The 22620-nt window shown below is 40.2% G+C and overlaps 1 protein-coding gene across 1 annotated transcript in view; it reads left to right on the top strand.

The window, feature by feature from the left end:
- TPO (thyroid peroxidase) overlaps positions 1–22340 on the top strand; it is an 89732-nt gene extending 67392 nt beyond the window's left edge. The window contains exons 13-15 of the mRNA XM_089776921.1: positions 1249–1348; positions 19517–19652; positions 22311–22340. Of these exons, the coding sequence (XP_089633047.1) occupies positions 1249–1348; positions 19517–19652; positions 22311–22340 (266 nt within the window). The remainder of the gene's footprint in view (positions 1–1248; positions 1349–19516; positions 19653–22310) is intronic.
- Positions 22341–22620: the final 280 nt, after the last annotated feature.

Below are 22620 nucleotides of genomic sequence, written 5' to 3'. Positions count from 1 at the left end.
CTGCTTTATGGTGCTGGAATAGAGAGGAAGCAGTCCTTGTGTTCCATTGAATGCAGGGAACCACCATTGTGACTTTCCTAGTTGTAAGCTGTGTAAGAAATAATGGCAAGCTCCTTATGCCTTTCCTTCCATTTAAGCATCTCTGAAGAGTGAGGTGCAGAATCTGGCACTATATTGGTTATATAAGTCTGATTCCTTATGCATAAATGTATTTGTATTACAAAAGACGCAACAACATTGTTCAGGCAAGAAACACATAACAAAAAGATGGTTCCGACCACAAAAGAAGATGAGAGATAACAGATGGATACAACATACAGGATGGGAGGAATCACAAAGTAAGAATGAGACAGTTATGAGCTAACCTTTATTAAGTGTAGCATCAGAGGGTATGTTTACACTACCACCCTAGTTCGAACTAGGTTGGTAATGTAGGCAACCGGAGTTGCAAATGAAGCCCAGGATTTGAATTTCCTGGGCTTCATTTGCATATAGCCGGGCACCGCCATTTTTAAATGTCAGCTAGTGTGGATTCCTTGCCGTGCGGCTACACGCGGCATGGACTAGGTAGTTCGGACTAGGCTTCCTAAACGAGGAGTAATGGTAATTCAGAATAGGAAGCCTACTCCTAACTACCTAGTCCGTGCCGTGTGTAGCCGCGCGGCACGGAGTCCGCACTAGCGGACATTTAAAAATGGCGGCGCCCGGCTATATGCAAATGAAGCCCGGGAAATTCAAATCCCGGGCTTCATTTGCAACTCCGGTTGCCTATATTACCACCCTAGTTCGAACTAGGGTGGTAGTGTAGACATACCCAGAGATTTAAGGCCTAAAGAGACCACAGTAATCATCCAGTCTGGCCATCTGTATTATACAGACTGTTGAACTTCCCCAAAATAATACCTAGGACAATTTTTTTTTAAATCCATTCTCAATTTTAAAATTAACAGTGATAGAGAATCCACCATGACCCTAAGTATGTTTTTTCAATGGTAATTGACCCTCACTATTAAAAATATCTATGTTATTTCCAGTCTGAATTTGTTCAGATTCAACTTCCTGTATATTATAGTCAACAGTGGAGAGACTGAGAGATTTGAAAGAGAACACTCTAGTGGCCTTGTAATTCTTCCTGTGCATGGCAAAAAATATGATGTTGTTTGCTGGAAAACTATCATGAATGACACATTAATAACATTTGTTGGTTTTGCTGATGCAAATAAAACATTGTTTTTTTTTACATTTCAGACTCTGGAAGGATTCCTAAAGGCTCTTTAGTCTCCATCATTTTAGGAGTGACTATGATCAGTGGTTTGGCAACATTAAGCTGGATAATAATTTGCTGGTGGTATGTTTTACTTATTTTTTTTCTCTTATTTTATTTGGAAAAGCAGTGATATTTTTCTCTCCTCTTGAAACTCCTTACTTCAGTCTGTTTCCTTTCCAAATAGCCAACATGTGACAGGAAGATTTCTATCTGTAATTCTCTGTACTGTGTAACTCTGTCTAATGTAGCTAGTGCAGATATTCTCATCTCTTTGGGTACGTCTAGACTACAGGCTTCTGTCGACAGAAGTTTTGTCGACAGATACTGTCGACAAAACTTCTGTTGACAAAGAGCGTCTAGACTACATTGAGTTCTGTCGACAAAGCAAGCTGCTTTGTCAACATGGTAGTGTAGACACAAAGGACAGTTTACATTCAATAACACCTTCTGTCGACAGAAACTCTGTCGACAGAAGGTGTTATGCCTCGTAAAATGAGGTTTACCAGCGTCGACAAAACTGCTGCGTTCTGTCGACGTTATGTCGACAGAACTCAGCGGTAGTGTAGACGCAGGTATAGTTTTGTCGACAAAAGTCCACTTTTGTCAACAAAACTCTGTAGTCTAGACACACCCTTTATTATCTCTCTCCATATATAAAAATGTTTTTCCTGCCAGGCAACAAAATGACATCATCATGCTCTCTGGCTGTGAAAGTGAAAGCAGCCAGGTAGGGAGTTGCCAAGCATTGTGAGCATGGGGCACAGCCTGCTATTATTTATATAATGAAAATATGGATAAGCATTATCCCACCTTTGGGTGCTCAAAAACTTCAGATGGTATGCCAGTGATACCTAACGTGTTAATTTAATTCAGTTGAAATACTATACTTTAGAGATAAAAGTGCACTGAAAGACTATGAAATATAAAGAGTATATTTGCATGTTGAATACTTGTTTTTTAAAAAAGTTGAATCTACCCTCTTGCTGCTGTTTTCAGTTCTTTGCCGGTGCTTTACTGTGCCCTTGCTTCAGCCCTGACGTAGATTAGGCCCAAAAGTAACCTTTTAAGATCCTGGGTTTCTAAAAGGAATCCTGCTTTCTGGGGAAATGAGGCTGTTAGAACCCAATAACAACACTAGGGCTGTGTCTACATTGGCATACCTTTCCAGAAAAGGGATGCTAATGAGACACTTCGGAATTGCAAATCCGCGGGGGATTTAAATATCCCCCGTGGCATTTGCATTTACATTGCTGCCGCTTTTTTCCGGCTCGGGGTTTTTGCCGGAGAAAAGCGCCAGTCTAGATGCGATTCTCCGGAAAATAAGTAGGAATAAGGGATCTTCCGGAGAAGGGCTTATTTTCCGGAGAATTGCGTCTAGACTGGCGCTTTTCTCCGGCAAAAACCCCGAGCCGGAAAAAAGCGGCAGCAATGTAAATGCAAATGCCACGGGGGATATTTAAATCCCCCGCGGATTTGCAATTCCGAAGTGTCTCATTAGCATCCCTTTTCTGGAAAGGGATGCCAATGTAGACACAGCCCTAGTAGGAGAAATAGTAGCAGTAGTAACCTAAAGCTTTAGGATGCTGAGCCTACTACCACTGAAATATGGGTTAAGTTCTCTTTAATTTCAGTGGTGCATGGCACAAACATTGTCTTATTACTTTTTCCAAAACCTCTGTAAAATACTCATTATCATCCACATTTTCTCCATGGGAAATTGATATGCTAATGTCCTTATTTTTACAGCTGGCCTCCTGGCATAAAATTGTGCCCACATTTAATTGTGGATTTGAACACTATTATTTAGACATAGTTCAGTTAGGAACTAGTCTGCCAAAGTCCCTTTTTTCAGTTGTCTTCATATAAACAGTACTTTTTTTTTTTTTTTTTGGCTCACTCACTTGCATTCTAGTCTCTATTTATTGTGCATTCTTTAGAAGTTCTGAATAAGAATATAAGAACGGCCATACTAGGTCAGACCACTATCCTATCTACCGACAGTGGCCAGTACCGGATGTCCCGTAGGAAAGGATCACAACAGGTAATCCTCATGTGATCCCACCTCTGTCACCCACCTCCAGAGAAAAAGAGGCTACGGGTATCATTTCTACCTCTTCTGGGAAATAGCCATTGATGGACCTAACCTCCATGAATCTATCTAGCTCTTTTTTGAACCCTGTTACAGTTCTAGCCTTCACCCATCCTCTGGCAAGGAGTTCCAAAGGTTGACTGTGCACTGAGTGAAGAAAAACTTCCTTTTGTTTGTTTTAAACCTGCTGTTTATTAATTTCATTTGGGCTACGTCTACACTGCAGGCTTCTTGCACAAGAAGGTTTCTGTGGAAGAGATCTTCTGCAAAAGCTTCTTGCGCAAGAGCGTTTCCACACTACAAAAGCACATTGGAAAAGCTATGTGCTTTTGTGAAAGAGAGTGTCCAGAGTGCATGGACACTCTCTTGAAAGAAAGTTCTGATTGCTATTCACAGAATAGGCACCAGAGTACCTGTGCTTTTTTCAATTGGCTCTTTTTGCTCAAAAAAACCCAGTTGCTTCTCCACATACACATTTTTGCGTCAGAACTCTGGCACAAAATGAAATTATTCCTTATAGAAATAGGATTACTTACACTGCAAAACCCTCTCTGTTCTTTTGATTTACTGTAGATTTTCTTGCGCAAAAACGCTCTTGAGCTGTGGATGCTCCATAGGATTTTGTGCAAAAATGGCTGGTTTTGCGCAAAAACCCTGCAGTGTAGATGTAGCCTTGGTGACCCATAGTTCTTATATTGTGAGAATAAGTAACTAACTTTTCCTTATTCACTTTTTCCACACCAGTCATGTTTTTATAGACCTCTGTCATATCTCCCCTTAGTTTCCTCTTTTCTAAACTGAAAAGTCCAAGTCTTTTTAATCTCTCTTTAGATGGGACCCATTCCAAATCCCTAATCATTTGTTGCCCTTTTCTGAACCTTTTCCAATGCCAACATATCTTTTTTGAGATCAGGCGACCACATCTGTATGCAGTTTTCAAAAGGTGGGCATACCATGCTTTTAAACAGAGGCAATAAGATATTTTCTGTCTTATTCTCTATCCCTTTTTTATTTATACCTAACATTCTATTTGCTTTTTTCACTGCTGCTGCACAGAGTGAATGTTTTCAGAGAGCTATCCACAATGACTCTAAGATCTCTCTCTTGAGTAGCTGTAGACAAATTAATCCCCAATATATATTGTATATATAGTTGGGATTATTTTTCCAATGTACATTACTTTACATTTATCAACATTAAATTTCATTTGCCATTTTGTTACCCAATCACGTTGTTTGGTGAGATCTTTTTGAAGCTCATCACAGTCTGCTTTGGAATTAATTATTTTGAATAATTTGGTATCATCTGCAAATTTGCCACCTCATTGTATTCCCCTTATTCTAGATCATTTATAAATAAGTTGAATGGGATGGTTCCCAGGACAGACCCTAGGGGGACCCCACTAGTTAACTCTCTCCATTCAGAAAACTTATCATTTATTCCTACCCTTTGTTTCCTGTCTTTTAATCAGTTATCAGTCCATGAAAGCACCTTCCTTCTTATCTCATGACAACTTACTTCGCTTAAGAGCCTTTGGTAAGGGACACTGTCAAAAGCATTCTGGAAAACTAAGTATAGTATTTCTGGGTATGTCTACACTACAGAGTTAGTTCGAACTAACTTAGTTCGAATTAGTTAATTCGAACTAAGCTAATTCGAACTAACGCGTCTAGAATTAAAAACTAGTTCGAATTAGCGTTTTGCTAATTTCGAACTAGCATGTCCACATTGAGTGGACCCTGAACAGGGCTTAAGGATGGCCGGAAGCAGTGCCGGCAGGGCATCAGAGGAGGACTTAGAGTGTGGAGATGCTGTCTCAGGCTAGCCGAGGGCTGCGCTTAAAGGGACCCGACCCCCATCCCGGACAGACAGTTCTCAGGGGTGCCCCGCTTGAAAACCAGTCCTGGCTTGGAGTGCCCAGAGTGCCAACACTGGGCACATCACAGCACTCGGCCATCAGCCCGGCTGCACTTGCCGCAGGCTGCCATCTGGGGAGAGAGGGCAATTGGGGGGCTGCAGGAGAGCTTCCACCCCCAGAAGCCTGCAGAGCCAGCCCAGTCCTCCTCATCGGGGGCTCATACCCCATTCCCCCCTCACCTCCTTCCACTTACCCTTCCCTAGCCCCTTTTCTTGATGTACAAAATAAAGGACAATTGTGGTCAAAAATGGAATCTGACTTTATTGAACAAAACTGGGGGAGACTGAGAAAAGGAGGTGGGAGAGGGGAAGAGAAAGGCTGGGAGAGGGGAGGGCAACTAACATGATCAGGGGTTGGGAACAGGTCCCATATGAAGAGAGGCTACAGAGACTGGGACTTCTCAGCTTAGAAAAGAGGAGACGGAGGGGGGACAGGATAGAGGTCTCTAAAAGCAGGGGTTGGGTGGAGAGGGTGCATTCAGAAAAGTTCTTCATGCGTTCCCATAAAGAAGGACTAGAGGACACCAAAGGAAAGGAATGGGTAGCAGACTTCAAACTAGTAAGAGAAAGTTGTTCTTCAGAAAGCAAATAGTTAACCTGTGGAACTCCTTGCTGCAGGAGGCTGTGAAGGCTACAACTAGAACAGAGTTTAAAGGGAAGTGAGATCAAGTCATGGAGGTTGGGTCCATGGAGTAGTCTTAGCCAGGGGGTAGGAGTGGTGTCCCTGCCCAAGTTTGTGGAAGGCTGGAGAGGGATGGCACGAGACAAATGGCTTGGTCACTGTCTTCGGTCCATCCCCTCCAGGGTCCCTAGGGTTGGCCGCTGTTGGCAGACAGGCTACTGAGCTAGATGGACCTTTGGTCTGACCCAGTATGGCCATTGTAAGCTCAGGGCTCAGGGTCGAAGGTCTCAGTGGACCACCTTGATTTTCATGCCAACCTGCTCCTGGGTGGCCAGGCTGGCAGCTCTCCTGCCCTAGACGGCCACTTTCCTGTCTGCACTAGCCCAGGAAGGTGCCCGCTTCTTGCGGTCCCGGGCAAGCTCCCGGGAGCTGCCAGCCTGGTCCCAGGAAGAGGGGGTGGGCTGGGGAACGTCGGGTGGGTGGCTCTGTGCCGTGCCAGGTGCAGGGTCTGCTGGCTGGGTGCTGGCAGGCTTGCACCTGACACGGGCACCGTAGCCAGCCCATGCCCCTTTAAGGGGTCCGGGGCCAGGAGGGGGACAATAGAGTTTCCCTGGTGTTGGCCAGAGTGGCCACCAGGGAAACCTGGGGAGGGCTAGCCTCCCACTAGTTCGAATTAAGGGGCTACACAGCCCTTAATTCGAACTAGTAAGTTCGGACTAGGCTTAATCCTCGTAAAATGAGGTTTTCCTAGTTCGAACTAAGCGCTCCGCTAGTTCGATTTAAATTCGAACTAGCGGAGCGCTAGTGTAGCGCCTATGAATGTTAGTTCGAACTAACGTCTGTTAGTTTGAACTAACATTGTAGTGTAGACATACCCTCTCAGATTTGTCACCTAAAAAGAATGGCTCAGGTTTGGAAATCTCCCCAGTATCCTCAGCCATGAAAACTGAAGGAAAGCATTCATTTAGCTTCTCCACTATGACTTTATCATCTTTGAGTACTCTTTTAGCATCTCAAACGTCCAAGGGCCCCACTGGTTGTATAGCCGACTTCCTGCTTCTGATGTACTTAAAAACTCTTTTACTATTACTTTTTTAGTTTTTGTCTAGCTATTCTTCAAACTCCTTTTTGGCTTTTCTTATTATATTTTTACACTTAATTTGACAAAGGTTATGCTCCTTTCTATTTTCCTCAGTAGGATTTGACTTCCACTTTTTAAAAGATACCTTTTTATCTGTCACTGCTTCTTTTACTACTTGTTAAGCCAAAGTGGCACTTTTTTGGTTCTCTTACTGTGTTAATTTGGCATATACATTTAAGTTGAGCCTCTATTATGGTGTCTTTGAAAAGTTTCCATGTGGCTTGCAGAGATTTTACTTTTGTCACTGTGCCTTTTAATTTCTGTTTAACTAACTTCCTTATTTTTGTGTAGTTCCCCTTTCTGAAATCAAATGCCACAGTGTTGGGCTGCTGAGGTGTTTTTCCCACCAAAGGGATGTTAAATTTTATTACATTATGGTCACTATTTCCAAGTGGTCCCAGTTCTATTTACCTCTTGAACCAGATCCTGCACTCCACTTAGGACTAAATCAGGAATAGCCTCTCGCCTTGTGGGTTCTAGAACCAGTTGCTCCAAGAAGCTGTAATTTAACGTATCAAGAAATTTTATCTCTGCTTCTCTTCCTGAGGTGACGTGTACCCCATCAATATGGGGATAGTTGAAATCCCCCATTATTATTGAGTTTTTTAATTTGATAGCCTCTCTAATCTCCTTTAGCATCACTATCACTGTCCTGATCAGGTGGTCAATAATATATTCCTACTGCTATATTCTTACTAGTGGAGCATGGATAGAGTCTATGGAACATTTTGGCTCATTTAAGATTTTTACTTCATTTGATTCTATATTTTCTTTCACATATAGTGCCGCTCCCCCACCATGACCTGTTCTGTCCTTCCAATATATTTTGTACCCTGGTATGACTGTCTCATTGATTGTCCTCATTTCACCAAGTTTCCGTGATGCCTATTATATTAATATCCTCCTTTAAAACTAGCACTCTAGGTTCACCCATTTTACTATTTAGACTTCTAGCATTTCATAGAATCATAGGACTGGAAGGGACCTCGAGAGGTCATCGAGTCCAGCCCCCCGCCCTCAGGGCAGGACCAAGCACCGTCTACACCATCCCTGACAGATGTCAATCTAACATGTTCTTAAATATCTCCAGAGAGGGAGATTCCACCACCTCCCTTGGCAATTTATTCCAATATTTGACCACCCTGACAGTTAGGAATTTTTTCCTAATGTCCAATCTAAACCTCCCTTGCTGCACTTTAAGCCCATTACTCCTTGTCCTGTCCTCAGAAACCAAGAGGAACAAATTTTCTCCTTCCTCCTTGTGACACCCTTTTAGATATTTGAAAACCGCTATCATGTCCCCCCTTAATCTTCTTTTTTCCAAACTAAACAAGCCCAGTTCATGAAGCCTGGCTTCATAGGTCATGTTCTCTAGACCTTTAATCAGTCTTGTCGCTCTTCTCTGTACCCTTTCCAATTTCTCCACATCTTTCTTGAAATGTGGTGCCCAGAACTGGACACAGTACTCCAGCTGAGGCCTAACTAGTGCAGAGTAGAGTGGCAGAATGACTTCACGAGTTTTGCTTACAACACACCTGTTGATACAACCTAGAATCATATTAGCTTTTTTTGCAACAGCATCACACTGTTGACTCATATTCAACTTGTGGTCCACTATGACCCCTAGATCCCTTTCCGCCATGCTCCTTCCTAGACAGTCGCTTCCCATCTTGTATGTATGGAACTGATTGTTCCTTCCTAAGTGGAGCACTTTGTGTATAAGCACTTTAACAATTTGTCACTATTCATCTGTCGGCTTTCCCCCAATCCTTAGTTTAAAAACTGCTCTACAACCTTTTGTTGATGCATCTTAGCTAGACACATGTATTTGTCACAGAAAATTTTGCTCACACTTTGGAGCTCAGACTGAGGACCATTCATTCTAAAAAAACCTATCAGAGGGCACTCATGGCTTTAATTGGCCTCATTTTTAATCTGGGTTTTAGGGCAAGGATGGACCAGTGTATTTGGTGTAATCTTGTTACTGTTCTGCATCTCTTGTAATGTTATGTCAAAGGCACCTGGAGCCTATACTGCTATATATAAAGGGGAAAAAAACAGAATGAACTTTCCTCACTACGCTGCAATAGGTATGATTCTGAAATCACTGTGTAATCACAGTAGGCTCTTCAGTTGATCAGCATTCTGACACTGCTCCCTGTAGGCATAGTAAACTCAGCTGACTAGGGATGACAAGAATCATGACATTTGACACGTTTATCAAATCCATGACAAAAATGCTGTCTTTGTTTAAGTTAACAGTTTTGCTAAAGGTGTTGTGGGAGCCCTAGACACTGTTATTTTCAGGTTTTTGATGGATAAAACTTCATTTCTTTTGAAATTTTAGGATTTTTCAAGTGGGTTGCTTGATATTCATGTAAACAGATTAAATCATTTCAATGCGGAGTCCGCACTAGCGGACATTTAAAAATGGCGGTGCCCGGCTTTATGCAAATGAAGCCCGGGAAATTCAAATCCTGGGCTTCATTTGCAACTCCAGTTGCCTACATTACCACCCTAGTTCGAACTAGGGTGGTAGTGTAGACATACCCTGAGTGAACTGTATTTACATGCACATGCCCAGAATCTCATTCTTTAAACTGAGAGTTTGTGCCAGGTTATTTCTTTTGCATTCCCCGAATAATTACAGACATTGCAATTAGTATTAACACAATTTGTGACCCAATACCAGTCATGTTAAGAAAAAAACACTGTAACAGCCAAATATATAACCCATCTAAGCAAAGCAGGGGCAAACTGTATTTACATAAACACACCCAGGATTCCTTTTCCATTCCAGCTAGCTGTAATGGAAGTATTTATTCAGACTCTGCTTACATAGATAATTATTATTTATTTAGTTTATTATATGTGTATAGAGTGCCTAACACAATGGGGCACTGACTCCAGTCAGGGTTTCTCAGTAGTACCATATTAAAGTTTTAACAAGTAATATGATCATTTTGCTGATTTTTGATTGCTGAATCAAAATTAGGCTGCAAGAAAAAGGGGGCATTAACAGTTTAGAGACCCTGATAATATTAGTAATTGATGGACCTAATCAAAGTAGCATTAAGGATAGCAGCTGGCCTACAATATGAATAGCAATGGGTGAGAATCACTTTCTTCATTATTTCTTGCCAGGATTTATCCTTGTCTTAGTTTAGAGAAACAATCTCTTGAATAATTTAAGATCTAGATTGATTAATAACTTGACTGAAAGCAAATTATTTTATTTATTTGTCTGTGTCTAGAAGTCCATAGAATAAAGTACACTGTCACTCTCACTGTATCAAAATGTTAGAAAAGGCAAATAAGCTATGAGCGAAAGCACTGTTCAACTGCAGGAGACTTAAAACAAAGGTTCTGACCCTTTGTGCTAATTAACATCCCATGGCTGCCTATGTAAATGAGAGACTGAGAGCTACAGCTGGACATGTACATGCTCCTTGAAGCTTTAGGGAATTTTTGACATTTCCAAGATGATAACCTCCTCTGTCAACTTGGAAGAATTTAAATTACCATATATGCTCGAACTAAGCCCATTCATCTCTAAGCTGACCCCCAGAACTTACAGAGAAAAAATGTTAAAAAGTCAGTGACCCGTTTATAAGCTGAATTCAGAGTATAGATGTATAGTTACAGCTCCTCAGGATCAGGGTCAGCACAAAGTCTCTCAGCTTAGCTTTTAGCACTTTGCACTTTAACACTGAGCTATAAAACTTCCAGAGCCACTGGAAGCAAAGTGTGTGTGTGTGTGTGGGGGGGGGGGGGGGGGGGTGGCTCAAGGATTTGCTGGCTGCAGGGAAGTGTTAAAAACTCATTGTTAAAGTATTAAGTGTTATCAGTGTTATCTGTTAAGAGTTTCTCAGCTGAAAGATTCCGTGCTAACAGCTAGCAAGTCCTTCAGCCTAGCTCCCTGAAGCTCAGGAAGAACCCATTCATAAGCCAAGCCTCACTCTTCACAGTGGGATTTTTTTTGAAAAAAAGGTTGGCTTATGAACGAGTATATAGGTAAACTAACTTTTTATAACCATCCAGAATATTATATTTTAAGAATTGTTAACTGGTTCCTCATTTTCTTTTTCTGTGCTGATATATTTCAGGATTTTTAGCCATCTTGTGTTACTGTCTTTAGACAAAATCCAAAGTGCTCAGCTGCTTCAGGGGCATTTTTACAGTGAGAATAGTTCTGAATGCATCTTTCTTTTTTTCCCTAGCCCAGCTAACTGTCATTAAAATTTTTGTCAGGGCTTGTGATCAGTTGCAAATGTAGCAGCTAAATACTGTATTGATATAAACATATGAGCCACTGACCCCTTAAAAATTGTGGAAGTGCTTGTTGCCACAGAGTATTGAGTACTAAGACTGTTTAAAATAGTTAAATTGTGCCAGGCTACAGAAGCTGTTCTGAATAATAGCTTGAATTAAGTTCCTGAACCCACTTCTGTATTTCTCTAAATTCAAATGTAAATGTTAAGTTTCAACTAAATTATTAAAAATATGTGCCTATGATTTTATCAGATTCACGGTTACTTTTTAGAGTTATTCTGGTCACAGTGAGCTTGGACCTTTTAAGATGATTTCGGAGTGAACTATCCTATTATATCCTTCTCCCATATTCTTTAAATAAAAGCAAAGTTCCTTAAGCAGAGCTACTTAACATGGAATGAACGCTAACACTTTAGGTCTATGTTTAGACTTCATCCCTTTTTCGTAAAAGGAATGTAAATTAGACGTATCGCAATTGCTAATGAAGCGGGGATTTACATCTCCCCCGATTCATTAGCATAAAAATGGCTGCCGCTTTTTGTCCGCATGGAGCTTTGTCGGAAAAAAGTGCCAGTCTAGATGCTGATCTTGCGGAAAATAAAGTCTTTTCCAAAAGATCCCTTATCCCTTATCTCTAAAGGATAAATTTTTTCCATTAAAAGTATTTTCGCAAAAGCGCATCTAGATTGACAAGTGCATTTGAGCAAAAGATTTGCTTTTACGCAAAAGCATCCATGGCCAGTCTAGACGTGATTTTGCGCAAGAAAACCCCGATCGCCATTTTAGCCATCGGGGCTTTTTTGCGCAAAACAGTTCTTCCCTGTCTAAACTGGCCCTCTTGCTCAAGTATTCTTACGCACGAGGGCTTTTTCCCAAGCGGGAGTGTGAAAGCATTTGTGCAAGAAGCACTAATTTTGTACATTACAAAGTCAGTGCTCTTGTGCAAATTCAAGTGGCCAGTGTAGACAGCTGGCAAGTTTTTGCGCAAAAGCGGGCACTTTTGTGCAAAATCTTGCCAGTCTAGACGCACCCACGGTGTTATTTATATATAGTCAGTGGGGAAACCCAAACAGTAAAAAAAGGAGCAATAAAATAACACATCATCATGAATAAGTAAAGATCACTAAGCCATGAATTATCAAATTAGAAAATATAATAAAAAGTCCACTCTGCAATTTTACCTTGCAGATATTGAACTTGGCATCATAACTGATCTTTTTTGCAAAGTTAAGCTTTTCTACAATACATGCCATGTAGAATATGCTACAGCAGTTTTAATATTTTCTCCTTTTTTAAAAACAAATATATTTCTTGTGGTCATTTCTTGGACTCTTCTATTCCTTTAATGTTAAACGTTAATCTTTCCCTGTTACAATCACAGACAGTATGACATAGTAGCCTTGGAAGAAACCTTCTCTGAAAGTATTTGCCTCTGAAATTAATCCCTGGATACAGTTGGGGAGGACAGGTGGGGAGTCTGATTTAAGATAATTTATTACTAAATCATCTTCCCTAGACACTGACTGGTAATTAATATTATTAAAGAAATAATAATAATATGTTTACACAGTGCTTCTCCTCATGCAAGATTTCAAAACTCTTAGGGCTTGTCTATATGGTAGGGCAATGAGTACTAGAGGACTATGATTTCTAAAGGGCACCAACATGTTCCAGCTAATTGGCCATGTAGCAAAAGTTCTTATTGCTTATGTAAGAATAGAAAACTTTCAGTTCATGCCAGCCAGGTCTATATGGGCCAATTAATGGGTAACACATTAGGCGTACTTTAGAAATTATACCTCTTTAGTGCACATTTCTGCACCATGTAGACAAGCCTGTAGAGACAACAAGTCTAATTCTCATTTACACAAAGGTTCCTTAACTCTCCGGGGTGTACAAGTAATTACAGCAACCATTCTACTCTAGCAAAACTACACAAGAGATATTTTTGAAAGGGAAGTAAAAAAAATCTTCAGTTGAAACTGTGGGAAAAGAGAATTAGACAGGAGAACGTAATCATCCATGTTAGTATTTAGCCAGAAAAATGGGTTTAACACCTTTCAAATCACTGAGAAACTGTTAAGCAGTTCTTGAAAATTTGTAATGAACAAATTGAACATTTAAAAACATTACTCCCAAATTATTTCCTCTTATCATCCCAATTCATCTCATCTTCTCCACTTCTGTTATACAGAACACTAAGGTTTTCAGGGCAAGGTTTTATAACTTGCAGAGGTTAGAGCTTAACTAACTGATACTAATTAAGATTCAATAGGAAAAAATATTGAGGGTAAGGGATATGAATGAAGGATGGATGGAATGCAACTAGTAGTAATATGTGACATGGGAATCTAGAGAGTTTATATTATATATCCCCATACTCTGGAAAAAAATCCAGTATTTTATTATAGTATAGAGCCTTTTTAGAGAGGCACACTAAAAAAAGCTAGAGATCTAAAAATTGGGTTATGCCAAGTCTAGATCTGAATTTTATGGCGGTCCTATAGGAGTCACCCAAATTAAGTCCATGAGAATACTGGTGTATTATAGTTAAGCACATATATAGGTCATGAGAAGGATTAAAGTCTAAATTAGACATAATATAGAGATTAATTAGATGTCCTCATTGTGGGCCTTGGAAAAACCAGGATGCAGAAGTCCTCTAAGAAGGAGAAAAGAACAATAATGTATTTGATAGAAAATAACTGCTTTTAACAGCATTGAAATGCAGAGTCACAGAGTAAATTCCAAAAGCAATGAGGTGTAGAGGGAGAGAGTAAGTACTTCAGAAACATAGAGCACTTTTAAAAACGTTATTTGAAATATCTCCAAAAGCCTTCGATGAAGCATATGACTGGTTATTTTTTCCTTACTAAACATGTGAAATGTAAAAGAAAGAGATAATGTTATTGCACTGAAAAATAGTTATATTAGTAACAGGTTTTATATTCACTTAAGTTTTTTGTGGCTAGGAAAGGTAGTTTTCACACTAGGAAACATACTTTATTCTAGAATAGCATTTTACAAAGCATGGGACTGAGATGGGGAACTCCTTGTTACAATCTCAGGTGTTGTATAACTTCAGTCATGCAAGTCACTTGAATGTGTCTACTCTTACATGAAATCCATATGACCTATATCTTTTTTTTATAAAGGCTGGATAGGAGGCTATTTCAGGGGAGCTGAACTACAGAAGAGCTTTCATGGAAATATATTTTTAGGTTTCTCCTTAATTAATCTCTACAGTAATGCAGCTCCAAATCACCTCCAAATCAGATGTTTAAATTCCAAAATTCACTGCCAAGTGTACATGTCTGTTTGGGACTGTATCTTGTAAGTAGAGGTTATTAACTTGGTGGATTGAGAATTGTAAAGGGATAGTGGTGGTGCTTTATAAGACTATTCTCCGTAATGAGACCAAGCCAAGGTCATTGTCACATGGCTAATTCCCACAGCAGGAAGACTGCCAGTTCAATAAGGTAAAACTATCTAAACTAGCATCAGATTACTATTTTCCTCTGGTCCTGAATCAACAGTGTTTGTGCTTGTTTCACCTTTTTGACCTCATTCTCCTGCTGATGTTGTCTAAAGCATCTTTCTCATGTACTGGCTGAATTACTTTAGCACACCAAAGTACTGGTCTGAAAATTGACTTACATTATTCATGGAGCACTAGTAGTGAATAAAGTTTTATCCCTTGCTTTAATTTTCTTACAAAACAGAAATGTATATAGTCCCTTTGAACTATCTGTGCCAATGATTGTGACAGAGGCATTACATTTTAAGTTTTTTCTTTTTCTGGCAACATTTTCAAAAGTAAATGTTGAAATATGTGCTTTAAGAATTTAAGGACTAAGGTCCTTTGGCCTAGATATAGAAAAGTATTTAAACACCTAACATATTGCTTTCAAAGGAAGTTAAGTGCGTAACTGCTTTTTATATAAGTCCCAGAAGCCTAATTTGTGCTCATAAGAGATAGAATTTTACCCTTTTCCTTTTTGGGGAATTGAAGGGATTACCATTCCCTATAAAAGTTGCAATGCCAGCACTTTTAATCAAGTATAATAGAAAAAGAGGAAATAAAATATTATTAAATTAACCATGATATCATATGGTTGGTTGGTATTAAATCAGGAGCTGATCTATAATTGAATATACAGAACTTGGGAAATTCCAATATATTGCAACTTGTTTTCTTCTAGAATTAAAAAAAAATCAAATCTTTTCACAGATCAGAAAGTTGAGAAGAATTTGCAGTCACTTACGAAATCCTAAAATATTTTTGACATTTTCAATTAAAATGGAATATTTTGGCGTTCATGAACAGAAGCATTTAATTTCAATTTGTTGAGCAGAATTTAAATGTTTTATTTTGGCTCAGTTTGATATTGTAATGAATCTGCCTGATAGGCCACACTGCTTTACAGGCATTAGAGTTGTGTTCCTCATGTGCCCATTATCTTCTATGGATTGGGCTTCTCAGCCAGACTATTTCTCAGACAGATTATTGTCAGACAGATGCATTTCATGCAATGAATCACAGCCACACAACTCTCTGAAGTCTAATTGAGGTTCAACCATACTGGAGACTGTGATACATCATGGGAGATGTAAAGGAGAAGAATGGAGAGAAGATGCTTAGGGAGAAGAATGGGGTCAACTTCTGTGTAGCATCATGACTGCTCCAGGGGACAGAGATTAACTGTAAAATGACCTTAAACAAAAAAAATTCCACTCAATTTGAAAAATCAAAATGTTTAAATTTGGGAAGACCCAGCCCCAAATTACATATTTTGAAGAAGTTTTCCCAACAAAAAGATGAAACTTTTGTGCGGAATCTTTTTATTTTTGTGGAAACTATTTTTTACAGAAAACATTTTTATGGAAAATTTCCATCTAGCTCTAGTTAACTCATTGTTATGTATATCAGATTCACTCACCCTAGCAGCTGTAAAGGGATGTAGCTCTGCAAAAGTCATTGAAGCTATGCCAGATCACACCAACTGAAAATCTGATCTACTCTTTGCCTACACTGAATATTGCAGTGCTACTTGGGGAAGAAGATACCACCTTCCCCAAATACACCTTTGTCCTATGGAAAAGGACATTTTATATGACTCATACATTCAACAACAAATGTAAAAATATTTTTACAGCAAATAGTTTTACTGCAAATACAAGAGGAAAGGAATTAGAATTAAATTGTGCATCAATTGGGCTTGGTTTTATTTTAAAGAATGCAAAGCATTGAGTATGTACAGATATATAAAGAACATTTCATATATCCATTCCATATATATATATATATATATATATATATATATATATATATATATATATATATAAAGAAAATGCTAATTACAGATATGTAATAAAGATGATAAGAGCAGGGCCAGTGGATCTGCAACTAACTGGACTCAGTCATCTTCCCCAAAGCAAAGACAATACAGCAGTTTTGTGGGCTGGCACAGCTCAGAGCTTTCAGTAGCAGCCACAAAAAAAAATTGCTGCTGGGTCATAACCTATAAGAAATTAATTCATTCCATTCACTTCCTGCAGACCTTTCACACTGTGTACTTGGGCTGTGCAAACTTTACAACCTTCTATCTATCACATTTTTGTTTGCATTGCTCCCTTTCCATTATAAAGAAAGGGTTGAGAGGAAGAGCTTCAGGGTGCTTAGAAGATTAAGTGGCATTTCAGAAACAAAATAATGTATTCATCTTTAGGAAAATCAAAAGTAGAGGCCACAACAGTGCAAAAGTCCTAAAGAAACAATATCATCCAGTCTGTGGGGAATTCACTGCAATAATGACTTGTAATGTCTTCATGGCTTCCCTACGGGAGAAGAGATTACAAAATAGGGTCAGTTTTCCCTGTTGATCAGTGTAACAGGAATTACACTTACAGAAGGGGATTCTGATCCAACACCCATAGAACCTGGATCAGGCCATTAGAGGAGAAGAGATGTGTTTATGTTAGAGTTTTACAGTGTAGTGGCATTTGCCAAACACCTCTGAGATACTAAAATGATCTCAATGACATTGGTCACTTGACCAATACATCTAGGCCTTTGATACCTTTTGCCTGGTGTCATTCTTACACACTAGGGCTATATCTACACTGCTTCCTTCTTGCACAAAAGCCTATGCAAAAGCTTATGCAAATTAACCATGGATTAGCATATTCCTGAAAAAATGAGGAACAACGGCTCTTTTGCAAGAGGGGATTTTTGCGCAAAAACGGCCCCTAATTATTTATGCAAATGAAGTGTGGCAATATGCTAATCTGTGCTTCATTTGTATAGACTTTTGTGCAAGAAGGAAGCAGTATAGATGTAGCCTAAGAGGTGTTTTAGTCATGTAACAGTGTGTGAATGAAAGTGGGGCTGGAGAAATGCACCTTTTACTCTGTTCCTTCAGAACATGATGAGAATATTTCACATGGCACTGTTTTCAAATGTGTCATTCTATTGTTTTCCCATAAGTATCCTTTGCCTTCTTATATTATTCCACCTGTCAAATAATGTGCAATGATGATAAGCAGACACTTCATGGAATTAAATCTTTTCTCTGCCCTGTGGATTATATAATGCATATTTCCATTTTGATGAGTCAGAGGAAGGGAGCCATGTAACTCCTGTACTGAGCTAATTTACATTTGACCCACTTATATGTGTAGCATGCTTAATAGCCAAAATGCAGCCAGAGGATTGTACAGGTGATGAATTAGCAATGCTTCATCAGCATCCTCAAATAGCATTGTTCTAAATCTCACCCCCAAATTCACATTTCATGCAGCTGAGGACACTTACCACCATCAATTTCATAACTTCTCTGTAGATGCAAGTTGTGAACATGCCTTTAGCCAATACATTTTTATGATATGTACTTGGAAGAAATGGATTGCTGAGGAGGCTAATAAGGGGTATCAGCTGCTTTCATTTAAGGTCACTAATTTGAACACCAGCATTGTTTTATAGTCACGTATTATGTCACCAAAAGCTACACATCTATCTATTGTGGCCCTAACTTTGGTGACATAATACGTGACTTTAAAATGTGCCTTCTCTGTAAGACATCCTCAGCTCTGCGTGTATGTGTTTGCTCTTGTAACGGGTTGTCTAGTAACAGGATTTGGAAAAAATGGATGAAATCTCTAAAAGTTGTTTTTCAATGGTTTTGTTTGTTTGTTTGCTTTTTGCCACAGTTAATAAATGCTTTAGGAAAAATTATTACAGAGAGTTGCCTCTTGAAGAGTTAGGGCCCCATCCTGCTAGTTGTGCTGCACTGGTGGTCCCTGCAGCTGTTCAGAAGCCTGGTGAATTCAATAAGGCACCACACAAGAGCAGGGATCCTCTTGTGTAGGACATTGTACAGGACTAGTGGGTAACATTTGGAGACAGTGTTCTCTTACTGAAGTGTGAAACACGTTTTTCTGGCTTCAAATGCAAATCTCATTTTGTTCACTATTGTTGTGTCCATTTATGTATTGCCATAGAATAGAAGTTAAAGAAGTACAAAATGTTTATTACAAAAGAAAAAGGTATTTGGTTGTGGGATAGTTCCTGCCTTTGCAAAACAGAACCAAACTAGTTCTAAAAATGTCATGTACCTTCACATTCACAATAAAAATAAGAGCAAACAAATTATACTACACCTACTGCTACTACTGCTATATTTAACCTGATAGACTTTGAAAGTTTTGGACATTCCAAAGTTTTCTGGAAATTTTAGTTGCTCTACTTTACAATTGTAATAAAATTGTCAACAGTTTTCACCTCCTCTATCTTCAATTGCCTATTGTGATTCCTTCTTCCCCAACCAAGAATTGTAATTCAGTCTTTGACAAAAGTTGAACCATAGTATCCCCTAGTTACTATAAACAGTGGTGATAACTGATGCTAATTACTTAGGTACTTATTCAGTGAAACATCCCTATTCAGACAAACATATAAGCACATGCTTAAGTACTTTTCTGAATCAGTATCTTAATACAGAAATAAAAAGTCCACTTTTCCTTTTTAATGTCTTTTATTTTGAAGTTTGGAAGGTATTTGTGCTCAGAGTTTTGCTTGAGTAAGATTTCAAGTTTGACCTCATAGTTATATAAACTATACTTCCCAATAACTATTTATCAGCTTAGGACATATGTTTGGATTTCATGCTGAATTGTGGCAGTTGATAATAACATATTTGTTTTAAACAGTACACGGTCTGCTAATGGATCAGCTGAAGCAAACGTATTAAAAGATACAACAAATTTATCTTCAGAAACAGATGGCAAAAACCAACATGAAATGAAGACTTCATTGCCCAATATTTTAGATGAACCAGCGAATAAGGTATATTGTCTCTCAAAACAGCAAGCAGTTTCTTAGGGTATGTCTACACTACAAAGTTAATTCGAACTAATGGACGTTAGTTCGAATTAACTTTGATAGCGCTACACTAGCGCTCCGCTAGTTCGAACTTAATTCAAACTAGCGGAGCGCTTAGTTCGAACTAGGTAAACCTCATTCTACGAGGACTAAGCCTAGTTCGAACTTACTAGTTCGAATTCAGGGGTGTGTAGCCCCTTAATTCGAACTAGTGGGAGGCTAGCCCTCCCCAGCTTTTCCTGGTGGCCACTCTGGCCAACACCAGGGAAACTCTATTGCCCCCCTCCCAGCCCCGGACCCCTTAAAGGGGCACGGGCTAGCTACGGCGCCCGTGCCAGGTGCAATCCTGCCAGCACCCAGCTAGCATACCCTGCACCTGGCACGGCTCGAGCCAGTCACCCGATGCCCCCCAGCCCTCCCCCTCTTCCCGGGACCAGGCTGGTGGCTCCCAGGAGCTTGCCCGGGACACCAAGAGGCGAGCACCCGCCTGGTCTAGTGCGGACATCGTGGACCTCGTCCATGACCTCTGCACTAGGCACAGGAAAGTGGCCGTCTAGGTCAGGAGAGCTGCCAGCCTGGCCACCCAGGAACAGGTGTGCATGAAAATCAAGGTGGTCCACTGAGACCCCTGACCCAGAGCCCTGAGCTTACAATGGCCATACTGGGTCAGACCAAAGGTCCATCTAGCCCAGTAGCCTGTCTGCCGACAGCGGCCAAGCCTAGGAACCCTGGAGGGCATGGATCGAAGACAGTGACCAAGCCATTTGTCCCGTGCCATCCCTCTCCAGCCTTCCACAAACTTTGGGCAGGGACACCACTCCTACCCCCTGGCTAATACCACTCCATGGACCCAACCTCCATGACTTGATCTCACTTCCCTTTAAACTCTGTTCTAGTTCTAGCCTTCACAGCCTCCTGCGGCAAGGAGTTACACAGGTTGACTCTTTGCTTTGTGAAGGAGAACTTTCTGTTACTAGTTTGAAGCCTGCTACCCATTCCTTTCCTTTGGTGTCCTCTACTCCTTCTATTATGGGAACTCATGAAGAACTTTTCTTGATGCACCCTCTCCACCCCACTCATGCTTTTAGAGACCTCTATCCTATCCCCCCTCAGTCTCCTCTTTTCTAAACTGAAAAGTCCCAGTCTCTTAAGCCTCTCTTTATATGGGACCTGTTCCAAACCCCTGATCATTTTAGTTGCCCTCCCCTCTCCCACCCTCTCTCTTCCCCTCTCCCACTTCCTTTTCCCAGTCTCCCCCAGTTTCTATTTTTGACCACACGTTTTCTTTATTTTGTACATCAGGAAGGGGGGCTAGGGAATGGTAAGTGGAAGGAGGTGAGGGAGGAATGGGGTACGAGACCCCAATGGGGAGGACTGGGCTGGCTCTGCGGGCTTCTGGGGGTGGAAGCTGTCCTGCAGCCCTCCAATTGCCCCCCTCCCCAAATGGCAGCCTGCAGCAAGTGCAGCCGGTCTGATGGCCAAGTGCTGTGATGTGCCCAGTGTGGGCACTCAGGGCACTCCAAGCCAGGACTGCTTTGCAAGCGGGGCACCCCTTAGAACTGTCTGTCCGGGGTGGGGGTCGGGTCCCTTTAAGCACAGCCCTCGGCTAGCCTAAGGCAGCAGCTCCAGGCTCTAAGTCCTCATCTGATGCCCTGCCGGCACTGCTTCCGGCCATCCTTAACCCCGGTTCAGTGTCCACTTAATGTGGACATGCTAGTTCGAATTAGCAAAACACTAATTCAAACTAGTTTTTTAGTCTGGATCCGTTAGTTCGAATGAGCTTAGTTCGAATTATTCGAACTAAGTTAGTTCGAATTAGCGCTGTAGTGTAGACATACCCTTAGAGTTTAAGTTAAATCCTGCCCAAATTAAGTTGATGGGAGTATCCCACTGAATTCAACAGGTCCAGTGTTTCATCCCCAAAATATAATTTTATACCAGGTTTTCAGTGGGCTTCCAAAATATATCTGTAAAATAAAGTGTACTGTTGCATTGTTTGTTGTTTGACACTTTAAAATGTAAGTAGGATAAGGGCGATAAAAATTGATGCAACGGCAAGTTTTGTAACATATTTAGAAGCATGCAGAAAATGCAAGGCTTTCTTATATTTCATTAGTTTTGGCCCTGCCATTCAGTATTTTAAGCATACTCTTGCCTTCTACTTGTTGAAACTCTCCAGTTTAGCACTTTCTGTTGCAGGAACATCCATGGTCTGGCATGATTTTAGTTAGCAGGATGTCCACTTATCATGGGTGTAGCCAAGTTTCCCATGCTCCCATAAAGCATCTGGCTCTCAGTATTCTGTGCTGTCAATTATCTCTAATTTACATCTAAATGTCTTTTAAGAGCCCCCAGTAAGCAGTAGAAGTGTTTGTAATGCTACCAGACAATATTGACCACACATGGTCCGATAAATTCACTGGTTTGGCACCGGTCAGATCCTGAGGGTGCTCTACTACAGAGATTCAACCTGATGTAGAATAGTAAATGTAAATGAATAGGCAAATAAATTTCTTGACTCCAAAATAGGAATAAACAAACAGATTCAGATAAAAGAAAATGTATCAAAACCTTTCACCCGCTTGAAACCAAACATGAACTGAACTTTTTTCCTTTCCATAGGAAGAGACAGAGGAAGAAGGATTATGTTAGGTACAGACAACCTAGTAATATAAATCCATGAATTCAGAAATAAATGAGAATCCAGTAATTTTTTTCAGATAGAGGATGATACAAATCTATTTTGTTACCTATATTAGATAGCAGGCGGTGTTTCTGTGACTGTACATATATTGGATAACAAGGACTTTAGGCCACCACTCAGAAAGGAATTTTAATAGTTGAGGCAAGAAGAGATAAAGGAATGGGTGAAGTTTACAGCAAATGTGAACAAAAACGATAAATAGACTCTTAACCTGGAGTCAGATCCAGG

Source organism: Pelodiscus sinensis, chromosome 3 (assembly GCF_052426305.1).
Source record: "Pelodiscus sinensis isolate ZL-2025 chromosome 3, ASM5242630v1, whole genome shotgun sequence".
Classification (NCBI taxonomy): Eukaryota; Metazoa; Chordata; order Testudines; family Trionychidae; genus Pelodiscus; species Pelodiscus sinensis.
This window is presented reverse-complemented; position numbering and strand designations above follow the sequence as displayed.